The following is a 16,740-nucleotide window of genomic DNA, read 5'->3' as shown; positions in this document are numbered from 1 at the left end:
GCACCCGCGTGGGAAACCTGGAAGAGCCTCCTGGCTCCTGGCTTCGGATCAGCCTAGCTCTGGCCATTGCCGCCATTTGGGGAGTGAACCTGCAGATGGAAGACCTCTCTCTCTCCCTCTCTCTGCCTCTGCCTCTCTGTAACTCTGCCTTTCAAATAAATATTTTTTAAAAACTGCGATAACAGCAACATTCAGAGCTAGCAGTGACCAGGCCCCGCCCCTGGGCATCGCAGGTCACATGGTGCGTTCATTCCTTGGCGAGAGCTGCCCCAGAGCAACGCGGTCCCACGTGCGTAACAGCCCCATACGTGCAGCCCAGCGTCCCAGGGCTGAGGCCTGCAGGCCACGTGCCCAGCCAGTGAAAGTGGACATCAACGACCTCAACACTCACAGCCCCGGCCCGTGGTTAGGAGCAAGGGCTCTGGTGCCACCGTCGGGCCGTTCAACAGCTGTGACACGCTGGGCACACAACGCAGCCTCCTGCAGAGCGGAAAGGTCGCCCTGGCCAGGACTGGGGTCCGGGTAGGAAAGCGCTCAGCTCCGGGCCCTGCCCCCCAGCCTGGGGTCCCAGCCGTCCCCAGCTACTGCTGATGTCATCATGAAGTTGTGTCAGAAGCGATTCTTCCCTTCTACTTGCCCCCAATTTACCAAGGGCTCTCGGAGGATGAGAGAGTTGTCGTCCACACAGGTGTGGTTCAAGCCCAGGGCAGAACAAAGGCCCCGGCGACTCAGCTCACCCCCGCCAGCCCCACAGGAAACAGCAGCTCTGCAGGAACTCCCAGGGCTCGGGGTGTTCTGTCTCTCCGAGTGAAAACAGACCAGCCCCGGGCTCAGCCGGCTGTGCGGGAGCAGGGACCACATCACATCCGCCTTAACGCTTTGTCCTGCTGGCGGCCTTGAAGCACAGAGGAGCTCATGCCCCAGCTGGGGTGGGGGTGTCGGGGGAGATAGCAAGCTCGCTCTCAGGCCAGCCTCCTGCAGGCTGCAGAGTCCGTGGCTCCCGCAAAGGGACCACCGAGAGGGGCAGACGCTGTGAGGGCCCCCACGCCGCGGGGGCAGAGGCTACAGGGAACCCTGACACACACCGACCGTGGGTTCCCACATCCCAGCCCCACAGGGAGCCGCCTGCCCTGGACTGAATCGGGCAGGAGGGTCTGCATCTCACGGGCTTGTCCCAGGGACGAAGCGAGCTCAAGCCTGTGACAGGCTAACAGTGTCTCCCACCAGCATCATCTGGGAGTGAGGTGATGGCCCACTGAGCACTGGCTCAGACGCAAAGAACCGGGAGGGCCTAGGGAGGTCAACTGGGCCATCCCCCTGCCCGGGGAAGGCTCACCAAAGCCACTCAGAGCGAACCAGAGCTTGCTGACTGCGAGATCCTTGGGATTCTAAACTAATGACAGCAGGCTTCCTCCTCCACCTCAGTCCTTTGACCTTGGCCGCCAGGAGGACGCCGAGGCCAAGTGCCCCTGGCTCTGCCATCCCCACGCGGCAGCGGGCCAGGGGCCGGGAATGGACGTAGCACCAGCGCCGCCTGTGGCGGAAGCGTTCCCCGTCGCCACCCGCACACCGATATCCCACAGCGAGAAGGTGACGTTGACAACTCTCAGTAGTTAACGTCTTCTTCCTTTAATTTTTGTGATCGTTTTTATGTCTGTGGTCACCAGTGCAGCTTTCCTGGGACCCGTCTGGAAGCTGTGTCCCCTCCCCGCCCAGATGTACCCGCACTGCCCCTCGGCCACCGCCCCGCGGGGAGACTGCTGTGCCCCTGACAAGGGGCCCCCACTCCGGTCTCCTTCACCATCCTTTCCCTCTCTTACGTCGCTGGGATGTAGCTCAGGTACAGAATCTGTAACAGGTGGAAAACAAAGATGACATGTCCCCTGGGGAGCCCACCGCTGTGGTTCTACCTGAAAAGTAAGGGTCGTGCAAACGAAAGGCTGGCAGCCGTGGGAGGGAACGCAAGGCTGGCGTTTTCTGTTCCCCTGACACTGGCCCACTCAGCGCAGCGAACCTTGCAGCATCAGGCAGCCACAGACAAAAGCCTCCGGTGACAGAACCAGATGACGAGAGCTGTGTACGCTCCGATGGCTTCCATAAAAAAGTGGATTCGCACGTACATTTGTATGATTAAAATCTAGAAATGGATTTGAAATGATGGGCAGAAAAGCACACCCCACAAAGATTAAATGGAGAGAGACATCGGGCGGATTCCAAGAGAGCCGAGTGAGGAGAAGCCGCGCCTAGACCAGGGCTGACACCAGACACGCTCCCTCTGTTGACCACAGGGGAGATCTGCCACGCCCAACCTGGGTGTTGCCCTGGATTCCCGCCCCACCATGGGCACTGACCAGAGCTCCCTGGCCACACCCAGCACACGCCTCTGGGTATACACTGGAACAGCAGACACTGCACTAAGCCACAGAGGCTCAGCTCAAAGACAAAATCCATCAGAGGAGAAAACCAACAAGTGTTTTCACAAATGCCTAAAAATAAACACAGAAATTCAAGAAACAATAAGGAAGACAACGTGACCTCCTCCCCCGGAGGAGCAAACACTTCAACCTTAGGATGTGGAGAGGAAGACAGGAAACGCCTGGGAGGGATTCAGAACGATCACAGGAGGACTGAGACGCAAACTCTCGGGTTAAAGAATCCAGGCCCGGAGGAGACCTTTCCCCGTGACACCGAGATGTTGAAGAGAAATCGTAGTGAAATCTTGGAAACAAAGAATTCAGTATGTCAAATACAAATATGGCGGAAAGCCTGAACAGACTTGGTGAGGCCGAGCATCTGAGCCGGAAGACCAATCTTGGGGAATATCTCAGGAGGAAGAGGAGAACGGGAGGAGGAGGGAGAAATCAGAAAATTTAAAAACAATGTTTGAGATGTATGGGATACCATCAAACACCCAACGTGGGGGTCCCAGGAGCTCCTGAGGGTGTGGAAACCGTGGGTTAGAAGACCTCATCAGTGAAATTATTGCAGCAGGAAACGTCCCTAATTTGGGGGAAGAAAGGGACATCCAAGTACAGGAGGAGCACAGGACTCCCTCCTGACAGGCGTGACCAGGAGAGATCTTCACCACGACACAACTCCCCACAGTAAAACCTAAAGAGAACAAGGGAGACGCCAGACTCCTCTCAGAGGGTCCACTCAGACTCACAGCTGACTTCCCATCAGAAACCCTACAGGCGAGGAGAGAATGGACAGACTTCTCCAAGTCTTAAACGAGAAACTAAGCTGTCAGTCCAGAATACTGCGCCCTGCAAAGCTCTCGTTTATGAATGAAGGTGAAATAAAGGCCTTCCATAACCAACAGAAATGGAAAGAACGTGTTACCATCTGTCCAGCCTTACAGACGATGCTTAAGGATGTGTTACACACAGAAATACAAAAACATAGTCATTGTTATGAGAGTGTGAAGGGGTGGAAACTGTAGCGTAGTGGGCTAAGTCTCTGCCCGAGGCACTGGCATCCCATATGGGCACCGGTTCAAGTCCCAGCTCCGATCCAGCTCTCTGCTGTGGCCTAGGAAAGCAGTGGAAGATGGCCCAAGTGCTTGGGCCCCTGAACCCACATGGGACACCTGGAAGAATCTCCTGGCTCCTGGCTTCAGATTGGCTCTGGCCATTGTGGCCATTTGGAGAGTGAACCAGCTGATGGAAGACCTCTCTCTGTCTGTCTCTCCCTCTTTCTGTAACTCTACCTCTCAAATAAACAAATAGAATCTTAATTTAAAAAAAAAAGAATGTAAAGGCAGAACATCTCCCAGTGAAAGTACAAATGAAGTCCAAAGCGAACAATAGGAATCCTTACGGAAAAATGGCACAGCCAGGTTGTTACTTATCAATAGTAACCTTCAACGTAAAAAACCTAAATTCTCCAATTAAAAGATACAGACCGGCTGAATGGTTTAAAAAACAAGACCCATCTATTAGGTGCCTACAAGAAACACACCTCACCAACAGAGGAACATGCAGAGCGAAAGGATGGAAAGATATCCCATGCTATCAGCAAAGATGAGCAGATGTAGCCATCCTAATATCAGACAAAAAGACTTTAACACAAAAATTGTTGAAAGAGACAAAGAAGGGCATTATGTAATGATTAAGGGATCTATTCAACAGGAAGATGTGATTATACTTAGACAAGGTCGTAGTCAAAGTGGAAGTTCTCTCCTCCCTTCAGAGAAAGGTACCTCCTTCTTTGATGGCCTGTTCTTTCCACTGGGATCTCTCTCGCAGAGATCTTTTATTTAGGCCTGGCAACTCATAAGAGCCTAGGGTGATTACTGACGCCATAAACAAGAGTGTCAATTTGTTAAGTCAACAACAGGAGTCACTGTGTACTTACTCCTCATGTAGGATCTCTGTCCTTAATGTGCTGTACATTGTGATTTAATGCTATAGCTAGTACTCAAACAGTATTTTACACTTTATGTTTCTGTGTGGGTGCAAACTGTTGAAATCTTTACTTAATATATGCTAAACTGATCTTCTTTATATAAAGAGAATTGAAAATGAACAAAAAAGATGTGATTATAATGAATGTATATGCACCCAACGCAAGGGCACTTGGCTATTTGAAACAAATATTAAAGGATGTAAAGGGAGACGTAGACCAAAACAACGGTAACGGGGGCTTGGGCTCTCCACTTTGATCAACAGAAGCTCACAAAGCAGCAGAGTAACCCACACGAAGGACCAGACGGACCTGCCTGGTACCTGCAGAGCCTCTCAGCCCACGGTTGCCGACCACGCATTCTTCCCAGCAGTGCAAGGAACTTTCCCTAGGATGGACCACCTGCTAGGCCATAAAGCATCTCAGCCATTTCAGAAACACTGAAGTCATAGACGCAGCTTTTCTGACCACGGGGGAAAGAAGCTGGAAATCAGCAACTTCAGAATCTCTAGAAAATACGCAACCCATGAAGACTGGACAACACACTCCTGAGTGAACAGTGGTCGCAGAGAAATCCAAAGGGAATTTGAAGAATTCCTGGACACACATGAAGATGACAATAAACATCAAAACTTAGGTGATATAGCAAAAGCAGGGTTAACGAGGGACATTTATAGCAATTAGTGCCTACATTAAGAAATTGGAAAGGCATCCAATAAATGAGCTATCCGTGCATCTCAAGGACATAGAAAAACAACAAACCAAACCCAAAATTGGTAGGAGGAAAGAAATAATTAAAAATTAGAGAATAAGCAAAATGGAAACAAAATTTGTTTTTGAAATGAAGAGCTGCTGGCCGGCGCCGCGGCTCAATAGGCTAATCCTCTGCTTGTGGTGCTGGCACTCTGGGTTCTAGTGCCGGTCGGGGCACCAGATTCTGTCCCGGTTGCTCCTCTTCCAGGCCAGCTCTCTGCTATGGCCCGGGAAGGCAGTGGAGGATGGCCCAAGTGCTTGGGCCCTACACCCGCATGGGAGACCAGGAGAAGCACCTGGCTCCTGGCTTCGGATCGGCGCAGCGCCAGCTGTAGTGGCCATTGGAGGGTGAACCAACGGCAAAAAGGAAGACCTTTCTCTCTGTCTCTCTCTCTCTCTCACTGTCTAACTGCCTGTCAAAAAGAAAAGAAGAAAAAAGAAATGAAGAGCTGCTTTAAAAAAAAAAATTGATCCACCACTGCTCCAACTAACCAAAAATTTAAAAAGGGGGGGGGGGGGGACCAAATTAGTAAAATCAGAGAGGAAAAAGGAGATGTAACAATGAACACCACAGAAGTAAAAAAAAGACTCATCAGGAATTACTGCCAAGAGCTGTGTTCAAACACACTGGAAAATCTAGAAGAAGTGGATGGATTCCTGGACACACAATCTACCAAATTGAGTCATGAATGATAAAACAAGGACACAAGCTCAGCCATCCTAGCTCCTTGCCCAAAAGTAGATAAAATCGGAACTTACCCCTTTTCCCTGCCTCTTCTGAAGGCTGGAATTTGCCCCGTAAGCCTGCATCCTTGTAAGAGACCAATTCAGTGTCCGCCCACCCAGCCCTCTGCATTCTTTTCCAGGTTGGAAAGCCAAGTGAAACCTGAAAAACCTGTACGGAGAAACTCATCTCCACCTGTCACCCCGCCCCCACCCCCACGCTTAGTCCACCCTAAGATGATAAGACCCAGCCCACTGGGGACTGTGCCCTCTGCCAGGTGGTCAGTCTGTGAGCATGCTGGCCGTTGGCCACCTCTGCAAATAAATTCATTTTGGCTGTGAGCTTGTATCCTGTCTCCTCTCCATACTGCGCCCTCTTCCCTTACAATGAAGACATAGGAAACCTAAACAAACCAATAACAAAGATGGAGATGGACTCAGTAATAAAGACCTCCCGACAGAGAAAAGCCTAGGACCGGATGTCTCCACAGCTAACCCCTACCAGACTTTTAACGAAAAACTAATTCTAATTCTTCTCAAGCTATTCAAAACCATTGAAAGGCAGGGAATCCTTCCAAGCTTCTTCTAATGGGGCCTGCATCACCTTAATTCCAAAACCAGAGAACGACACAACAAAGAGAACTCTAGACCAATATCCCTGACGAACACAGATGCAGAAGTCCTCTGCAGTTACCAGCTAATCAAGTCCTACAACACATCAGGAAGATCGTTCACCCAGACCAGTGGGATTTATTCCCAGAATGCAGAGATGGTTCGACATATGCAAATCCATAAATGTGATACACCACATTAACAAACTGAAGAATAAAAACCACAGGCTATCTCCATAGATGCAGAGGAAGCATTTGGTAAAATGCAACACCCTTCCTTGATAAAAGCCTAGAGCAAATTGGGTCTAGAAGGAACATTCCTCAACATAGTCAAGGCCATTTATGACAACCCCACAGCCAGCATCGTACTGAATGGGGAAAAGTAGGAAGCATTCCCACTGAGAGCCAGAACCAGACAAGGATGCCCACTCTCACCACTGCTATTTAATATCATCCCGGAAGTTTTAGCCAGAGCCATTAGGCAAGAAAAGAAATCAAAGGAATACAAACTGGAAAGAAGGAAGTTAAACTATCCCTACTTGCAGACAACATGATTCTATATATAGAGTTTTCAAAAGACTGCACTGAAAGACTACTGGAACTCAAAAGAGTTTGGTAAAGTCGCAGGATATAAAATCAACACACACCCTTTCTACACACAGACAATGCTATTGCTGAGAAAGAATTTTTTTTTTTTTACAGGCAGAGTTAGACAGTGAGAGAGACACAGAGAGAGTTATAGACAGTGAGAGAGAGACAGAGAGAAAGGTCTTCCTTCCGTTGGTTCACTCCCCAAATGGCTGCTACAGCCGGTGCTGTGCCGATCCGAAGCCAGGGGCCAGGTGCTTCTCCTGGTCTCCCATGCGGGTGCAGGGCCCAAGCACTTGGGCCATCCTCCACTGCACTCCCAGGGCACAGCAGAGAGCTGGACTGGAAGAGGAGCAACTGGGACTAGAACCCAGGGTGCTGGCGCCGCAGGCGGAGGATTAGCCTAGTGAGCCGCAGCACCGGCAGAGAAAGAACTTCTAAGATCAGTACAATTCACAATAGCTACAAAAAAATTTAAGTATCTTGAAGTAAATTTTACCAAGGAGGTAGAAGAATGCTATGATGAAAATTACAAAACATTAATAAAAGAAATAGAAGAAGACACAAAAAAATGCAAAATCTTCCATGTTCATGGAACGGGAGAATTAATGTAATCAAAATGTCCATACCACTGAAAGCAATTTACAGATTCAATGCAATTAAAATACGAACTACATTCTTCTCAGATCTAGACAAAATGATGCTAAAATTTGCATGGGAACACAAGAGACCCTGAATAGCAAAAGCAATCTTCTACAACAAAAACAAAGCTGGAGGAATCACAATACCAGATATCAAGACATACTATAGGGCAGTTATAATCAAAACAGCCTGGTACTGGTACAAAAACAGATGGAAAGACCAATGGAACAGGATAGAAATGCCAGAAATCAATCAATCCAAACATCTACAACCAACTTATATTTGACAAAGGAATTAAAATCAATCCCTGGAGCAAGGACAGTCTCTTCGACAAATGGTGCTGGGAAATCCGACCTCCCAATGCAGAAGTATGAAGCAAGACCCCTACCTCACACCTTTTACAAAAATCAACTCAAAATGGATCAAGGATCTAAATCTATGACCTGACACCAACACATTACTAGAGGAGAACATTGGAGACTCTGCAAGACATTGGCATAAGCAAAGACTTCTGGGAAATGACCCCAGAAGCACAGGCACTCAAAGCCGAAATAGACGAAGGGATTACATCAACCTAAGAAGCTTCTGTACTGCAAAGTGAAGAGGCAACTGACAGAATGGGAGAAAATATTTGCAACTATGCACCCGGTAAGGGATTGATACCCATACTCTATAAGGAGCTCCAGAAATTCAACAACAAAACATACAATCCAGTTAAGAAAAGGGCAAAAGACTTGAACAGGCGTTTTTTCAAGAGAGAAAGTTCAAATGGCCAACAGACACATGCAAGAATGCTCAGGACCAGCAGCTACCAGGGAAATGCAAATCCAAACCATAATGAGGTTTCACCTCACCCCAGTCAGAACGGCTCTCATGCAGAAGTCGGTACACCAATGCTCGTGAGGATATGAGGATAAAGGTACCCTAACCCACTGCTGGTAGGAATGTAAACCAGTACGACCATCGTGGAAGACAATACGGAGATACCTAGCAACCCGAATGTTCACCTACCATACGACCCAGCCTTCCCACTCCTGGGGATTTACCCAAATTAAATGACACCGCCTATGAAAGAGTTATCTGTATGCCCGTGTTTACTGCAGCTCAACTCACAATAGTTAAAATATGGAATCAACCCAGGTGTCCATCAACTGATGACTAAAGAAATTAGAATATACATATATATGCTACTATACTATATAGTATATATATACTATATACTACTATACATATTATATATACTACATATATATTACAGAATATTACTCAGCAGTAAAAAATAATGAAATCTTGTCTTTTGCAACAAAACGGATGAGCTGAAAACCATTATACTTAGTGAAATAAGCCAATCCCAAAAAATACAAATAGCATAAGTTTTCCCTGATCTGTGGTAACTAACAGAATACCAAACATGTAACGTATACAAGTGAAACTGACATTCTGAGCTCCTATGATTGTTCATAGCCCCGTAAAACTCTTAGCGTGGAGTTAATCTTCTGAGTATAAACTGAAAGTAGATCACTAAAGATTATTCTGTAATAAGGAAGGAAGGAGGAGGAACGGTAGGGTGGGGATTATCACTGTGCTCCTAAATTGGTATACGTGACACACATGAAATCTGTTCACCTTAAAAATTTAAATAAATAAATTTTAGAAAAGGACTAAAGGGAGAATTGAGGAAACTGAGGCAAAGGGCATACAGCAGACGGTCAAACACACACACCCCTAAGGACACAACACGTCTGCCACAGGGAGTTGCACACTTGGCTCTTAGCTTCCTGGTGGCCAAAGCAAAAAGGAAAACGAGTGCAGAACGTGTGTTCTCCCTAAGACACCGACAGCCCCGCTGTGCTGAAGCCGCCTCGGCTGGCACCGCAGCCTCTGAGGTCAGCTTCCGAGGACGCCGAGCAGGGGACACGGCAGAGGGTGTGGCGGCTGCGACAGCTGACCGGGAAGAGCGCTGTTCACATGCAGATTCCTACTCAGGAGACGTGGAGCAGGGCTGCACATGGCACGGACAGCCGGCTGTGGCCCAGGCACGGAGCCGACGGCCACATGTGCACTCAGCTATTTCCTGCCACCCTTCCCTGCCGAGTGACGTGGCCAAGTGACAGGACCTCCCCAGGGCGCGCTCGGGAGGCTTCAGGAGACAGCACGCGTGGAGCGTGAGCAGGATGTGGGCACAGGGGAGACTCTGACCGCGCGTCAGCAGTGGCCACCTCAGTCACTCGGGCAGACGGGGCCCCCCCAGTGCTCTGCGAGTTGGCTCGGGACGGGAGAGAGGGACCTTCCTCAGTGCACCGCTGTCCAGGGTCACCTGTTATTACACAGCTCGCCCCACCCTGCAATAAAGTTTTCCTTCCCGGCCCAGAAAAACGAAGATTTCTGTATTTTTGAAGCTCTGTGTCCCCAGCAGTGAGAAACGGCTCCAGACCCAGTTCCCCCCTGTAGCTCCGGCAACAAAACACATCCGCACGGACGCTCAGAGCCAGCCCTGCCGTGATGAGGCTCTGGCCAGGGCGCATCCCCACCCCCAGAGCAGCAGGAATCCTCTTGAAAACTCTGTAAATGTCAAGGAGGGCACGGTGGGCACGGGTGCACAACACGCTGTGCCTGGGATCCTGTGTTCCCGCGCAGCCTCAGGGGAAGCCGTGCCCGTTCCGGAAGCTACAGAATGAACTGTGCCGACCAGACACCTGAGATCACTGAGCCGGCTCCGAGAGCCACGCGGACCTTAATCTGCTTCTCACACTGTCCCAGAACAAAGGCCTCCCAGGGGAGCCCTAATAGCAGGTTTGTGCCGCACTGAGCAACTGGCTGTCCAGGTCTTCCTCTGCCGGCAAAGGCAAACAACAGCCACGAATAAGAACACCACGCATGCACGCCATCAATAGCGAGGCACCGATGCAGCGCTGTGCACCTGACAGCACACGGTCCTCACACACTGCCAGTCCCTGTGCCGGCGACAACCAGCCCCGGCGTGTGTCCAGCCTCACGGCGACAGCAGCGTTGCCACAGCAAGCGCCTCCTGCCAGTCATGTGCTGTTCATGTCTTCTTAGAGGGACTCACCTAGAACTTTCCTAAGGGCCCCCGGGGGAGGTGCAGCCACTCTCTCTGATCCACAAACCAGAGAAGGGCCCGGAGCTGGCAGGGCTCATCTGTACCCCCCCAGCCGGGACCCGAGCCCGCCCCTGCTGGGCTGAGTCGGCCTCTGGATGCCCTCCCCACCTGCTCCACGCTGGGTGACCCTGTGCCTGCTTCCCCGCCGGACCTGTGACTCCGGGCAACATCCTCTGCCCCCAGGTCCGGGGTGCAGCTGGCTGCCTAGTTCGGTCAGCACCGAGACAGAAGCGCTGGGCTGCACCGTCCAGAGCCCTTCCCTTCCCCAGGCCCAGGCCTGCTGTCCTTTCCCAATGGCCCTGACTCCCTCCTGGACGTCTTCCGGCTGCCCGGCTCGGGGTGGGTCACTGAGCCCTCATGGACTGTTTTCCCATCTGTAAAGTGGAGATGACAGCACCCACCTACTGTGAGGCCGAAACGTGGCGAGGGAGCCTCCTGCACCGCCAGGGCCACTGTCCTCGCGGTCGGCATGTGGACTCACAAGCAGCGCGGCTGCCCCCTGCTGGCTGCCCCTGGTGCTGCCATCAGTGCACTGAGCAGCGCGGCCGGTGCCTCTGTGCAGGCCTCCCAGGGCACGCCTGTGTGTGGAGCGAGAGCGCGTGGGGCTGTGGCCCCCGGAGGCTGCCCGTGCACAGTTTAAATGGAAGCTGAGCTCCTGACCGGAGGGGGTGAGGTCAGTCACCCAGACCCCAGACCACGCTCACGGCCTAAGTTACGCGGTGGGGTGGGGCGGGGCAGACGCTGCATCCAGAAGAGCCTTGGCAGCGCCCGGAAGATAAAACATTAAGGGCCTGGAAATGACACTGACACACCCCAAATGTTCCTCGGAACCCGGTAGATGGCACGTTGCCATGGCAACCACGGGCTGACTCACTCAGCAGGAGCCGTCCAGGGATCTCCGGAAGAAGGCGACACCAAGACAAAGGGACCCAGTGACAGCGATTCTGCGGGAAAACCGCGCCGCGCCCGCCAGAAAGGCCGCCTGCGGCCTGGCAGGTGAACTGGCCAGCAGTGGCCTTCTCCGTGCCTGATTTCGAGGCTGCTTTCCCGTCCACCGTGTGCTGGTGATCGTCCAGGGAGCTGCTGCCTGCTGGCGCGAGCTTTGCCGCCACAGGCTCAGTGAGGAACGGACATGGCCTGGATCCGGGCTCCACGTCGCTCCGGCCTCCGGTCCAGGGGCCTCTGGGAGTCTCTGGAGGGCCCCCCCCGACTCCTCTCCCTCTGCAGGGTCAGGGTGGGCCCCCGCTCCCCGCATTCCCAGCACCCCTGAGGTTGTTTGGGGTGTTTTACAGCCACACGCACTAACGCTGTTTACTTCCTTGTATTTGGTCCAAGCCAACTCACTGAGTGTTTTTTTTTCCCCAGGCAGAGTTAGACAGTGAGAGAGAGAGACAGAGAGGAAGGTCTTCCTTCCGCTGGTTCACTCCCCTAACGGCCGCTACGGCCGGTGCTGCACCGATCCGAAGCCAGGAGCCAGGTGCTTCCTCCTGGTCTCCCATGCGGGTGCAGGGAACCTGCGCCCCGACCGGGACTAGAACCCCGGGACTAGAACCCAGGGTGCCGGCGCCGCAGGCAGAGGATTAGCCTAGTGAGCCGTGGTGCCAGCCAGAGACCTTGGTTTGAGAATCAAATAGAAAACCCACACAGTGGCACAGCGGAAAGCCGAGTGCCAATCGTGGGACGAGAAAACAGGACTCCGCTCAGCTCCGGGCTGAGAAGGGTCTTAGACCTGGCACAAACAGGATGGACCACGTGGCCCATCATGGCAGTGAGCCTGGCCCTTCATTTTGTAAATAAAGTTTGATTGACACAAAGCCTGCCCACATTGCGGGCGGCTCTGGTGCCACCCCTGGACTGCGTGGGGAGACAGAGGCGTGGGCCACAGAGCAGAGAACATTCGCTACCTGGTGCTGCCCGGTAAGCGGTTTTAAAAACCAAAACTGCATCCATCCGTGGAAGCATTAGAAACGGCACCACAGAGAGCACCCAAGTCACGGTTGTTCCACGGTGGCTCTCCGACTGCGATGCACATCCAGGGGAAACGGACCCCAGAGTCGTGTGTCTGGATCTTCTCCCAGTCGGCGGCTTTGTGACGTCAGACCTCGTCAACGCGCGATGGGTTTATCAGGACTCGGCCCCTCTGTGCACCCAGAGCACCCAGACAGCCCCAGAGGGAGGACCAGGTAACACCAGCAGGGACAAGCGGCGCGGCTTTGCAGGGAGCGCCTGGAGAGTCAGAGAACCCACTCAGGAGACAGCACTGGGGAGCGGATGGGCACCGGACAAAGGGTCACTCTCACCAGGAGCCAGAGGCCGAGACGCGGGCCCATCGCTGAGCCCTGCACAAACGAACAAATGCCGGGGGCGCAGAGCAAGGCGCCATGGCCAGGCCGCCGGGGCTTCCAGGAGCACAGGCAGCGAGGTCGCCTGGGGTGGCCACTCTGGCAACACTTGGTGGAGGGATCGATACCAGCAGGAGCCCAGAGCGGCCAGAGGGTGTGGCCAATCCAGCTGGAGCCCAGGTGCCGGGCGGGTGGGCATGGGGCTCCTAATTTTGAAAAGTTTGTCCGCAGCATAGGTGTTCCTGGAGCTTGTTAGAAACGCGGGCTCACAGGCCTCGCCTTTGCCTACAGAAGCAGAATCAGAGTCGGCGCCTCCCCTGGGGACCTGGGGGCGGGGAGGGGCACTGAGAGGCACTGGCCAAAGATCAGAGACCCAGGGACAGTGGCGCCATGGGACCCGGTCCTGCTCTCCCTGGGGGAGCTACCTCTGCCCCAAGGGCCAGCGTCAGGGAGATAAAGAGGGAAGGAGTGGACCAGGGGGTGTCCAGGTCACTGTCGCCACAGCCAGCCCCGTGAGGATGGGTAGGTTGTTACCCAGCACAGGGGAAGCAGAGGAGGCGGTGCCACGGCGGGGCTGCGCCCAGGGACCTGTGCCGAGCTCTGTGGGCATCTTCCCGCCCTGCGGTGCAGTCTCTGGGCCGACCTGGACCCCACCTCTGGGGAGCTCAGAGCAAACGGAAGCCAGGTGCCTCAGGGCCCAGTCTCCCACAGGAGCCGTCAGCGCCTGCTCGGCCACTCTGGGCCAGCACCACACAGCAGCTACAGGGGGGCCGGGACGCGGAGCAGGTACTGAGCCGGTCTGGATCCCTGGGGCCCTGGTGCCTGGACAGCAACCTTGGGAGCCACCCGACCCTGAGAGCCGCCCTACCATCATGGCTCTGCCCTCACCTGTCAGCAGCTTAGCCTTTCAAATGTTCTGGTTCAGAGCACTAGACCCACACCAGCCGTCCCCAGCTGCCAAGACACAGCAGCCCCACCATGCCCTGCCCCTACCTAACATGGTGCTGGGCCACAGGTCACCCAGGCCACCTTGTAACACAGAAGGAGCTCCCTGGTGGCTCTGAGTCATGGCCAGATGGCAGATGGGCTTGGCACACACACTATCTACTTGGCACACACACTATCTACACCGGTATGAGTGTATGAGCATGTGCCACATGTGTGTATACATGTGTGTGCACATAGAACATGTTCGTTTATGTGCAAGTTTGTGTGCACATTGTACACGTCTGCATACCTGAGTGCAGGTGCCAGTAGTACATGTTGCATATTATGTATGAGCACACACGTGTGGTCCACATGAGACGTGTGCATGTACTACATTTGTATATGTACAAGCATGCATGCAGGGCACGTTTGTCATATATGCATGTGTGTGGAGTAGCATGTTTGCATAAGCATGACTGCACAGGCATGTAGTACATATTTGCATACATGAGTACATGCAGAACATGTTTGTGTGTGACTGCACAGGCATGTAATACACATGTGTGCATGTACAAGTACATGTGCATGTAGCACATTGGTATACATGAGTACACACGCATGCAGTGCATGTTTGTATAAGTGTGACTGCATAAGCATGTAGCACGTGTCTGTGTATGTATGAGTACACGAGCATGTAGAACATGTTTGTCTATGTATGAGTGCATGCCTATACTACGTCTGTATATGTATGACTGTGTGCATATAACATGTCTGTATACATACGTGTGCATGTAGAACATGTTTGTATGTGTACAAGTGTGCATGAACATTGTACTCGTCTGCATACATGAGTGCAGGTGCCAGTAGTACATGTTGCATATTATGTATGAGCACACACGTGTGGTCCACATGAGTGCGTGTAGTACTTTTGTATATGTACAAGCATGAATGCAGTGCATGTTTGTTATGTGTGTGTAGTAGCACGTTTGCATAAGCATGACTGAACAAGCATGTAATACATGTCTGGATACATATGTGTACATGAGCATGCAGAGCATGTTTGTATGAGCATGACAGCACAGGCATGTAGCACGTGTCTGGATACATAAGAGCATGTTTATATAATCATTACAGCAAGGCATGTAGTACATGTCTGTGTATGTATGAGTACATGTGCATGTAGAGCACGCTTGTCTGTGTGCATGCCTATACTACGTCTGTACATGTATGTGTGTGCATGTATAACATGTCTGGATACACATGAGTGCATGTGCAAGTACACATGTGTTTATGGATAAGTGCACAAACGTGGAGGTTTTCCTGAGAAACGTAGGTGATTCGGCCACACTGGTCCCACAGTCTTGCAGGAAAACAATCACACGGAGGGGACCAGTGAGCGGCCCCTGTTCTCGGCTGCAGGAGGCATGTCCTCACCAGTGTGGCAGGTCCCCCGCCCACCGGGACCCCTCACTCCTTCACCCAGCTTGCTTGGGCCCAGCAGACCAGCCCGTCTCCAGCAGGATGGTTTTCCCATGCTGGGGACAGCTTTGGCCGTCACCGAGGGTGTGCATGTGGCGGCCAGGGCTGCTGCCGGACTTCCCACCATGCGCAAGACGGCCCGCAGCGTCAGCACAGTGGCACGGCTGGGACCCTCTGCAGACCCCGTGTCTCCTGGGCCCTGGGCCCACGCCGCACGGCCGCCACTTACTTGGAGAGCTTCATTTCGATCTGCTGCCGGATCTCCTGCCTCTCTTCCTCAGTCCTCCTGGGGAAGATGTTCCTGTCCTCCAGCTCCTGCTTGCTGGGCCGGTTCCTCAGCTTCACCGCGAGGAGATCCTTCTTGCACTTCCTGGGCAGTGTTCCTGGGAGACCCACCGAGGGCGAGGGAGAAGGGGACAGACACAGGCTTAGAGGAGTGCCCGCGCATCAGCCCGGCCCCCACCTGCTGGGATCTGGACCCAGGAGACCCACCGAGGGCGAGGGAGAAGGGGACAGACACAGGCCTTCCTTAGAGGAGTGTCCGCGCGTCAGCCCGGCCCCCACCTGCTGGGATCTGGATCCAGGAGACCCACTGAGGGCGAGGGAGAAGGGGACAGACACAGGCTTAGAGGAGTGCCCACGTGTCAGCCCGGCCCCCACCTGCTGGGATCCAGACCCAGGAGACCCACCGAGGGCGAGGGAGAAGGGGACAGACACAGGCTTAGAGGAGTGCCCCCGTGTCAACCCGGCCCCCACCTGCTGGGATCCGGACCCAGGAGACCCACCGAGGGCGAGGGAGAAGGGGACAGACACAGGCTTAGAGGAGTGCCCCCGTGTCAGCCTGGCCCCCACCTGCTGGGATCCGGACCCAGGAGACCCACCGAGGGCGAGGGAGAAGGGGACAGACACAGGCTTAGAGGAGTGTCCGCACGTCAGCCCGGCCCCCACCTGCTGGGATCCGGACCCAGGAGACCCACCGAGGGCGAGGGAGAAGGGGACAGACACAGGCCTTCCTTAGAGGAGTGTCCGCGCGTCAGCCCGGCCCCCACCTGCTGGGATCTGGATCCAGGAGACCCACCGAGGGCGAGGGAGAAGGGGACAGACACAGGCTTAGAGGAGTGCCCCTGTGTCAGCCCGGCCCCCACCTGCT

At 53.3% G+C, this 16,740-nt stretch overlaps 1 protein-coding gene across 1 annotated transcript in view; it reads right to left on the bottom strand.

Moving 5' to 3' along the window:
• PHACTR3 (phosphatase and actin regulator 3) overlaps positions 1 to 16,740 on the bottom strand; it is a 208,767-nt gene that overhangs the window by 26,678 nt on the left and 165,349 nt on the right. Inside the window, exon 8 of the mRNA XM_062202414.1 lies at positions 15,820 to 15,973. Within this exon, the coding sequence (XP_062058398.1) occupies positions 15,820 to 15,973 (154 nt within the window). The remainder of the gene's footprint in view (positions 1 to 15,819; positions 15,974 to 16,740) is intronic.

This window comes from Lepus europaeus, chromosome 10 (assembly GCF_033115175.1).
Source record: "Lepus europaeus isolate LE1 chromosome 10, mLepTim1.pri, whole genome shotgun sequence".
NCBI lineage: Eukaryota > Metazoa > Chordata > Mammalia > Lagomorpha > Leporidae > Lepus > Lepus europaeus.
This window is presented reverse-complemented; position numbering and strand designations above follow the sequence as displayed.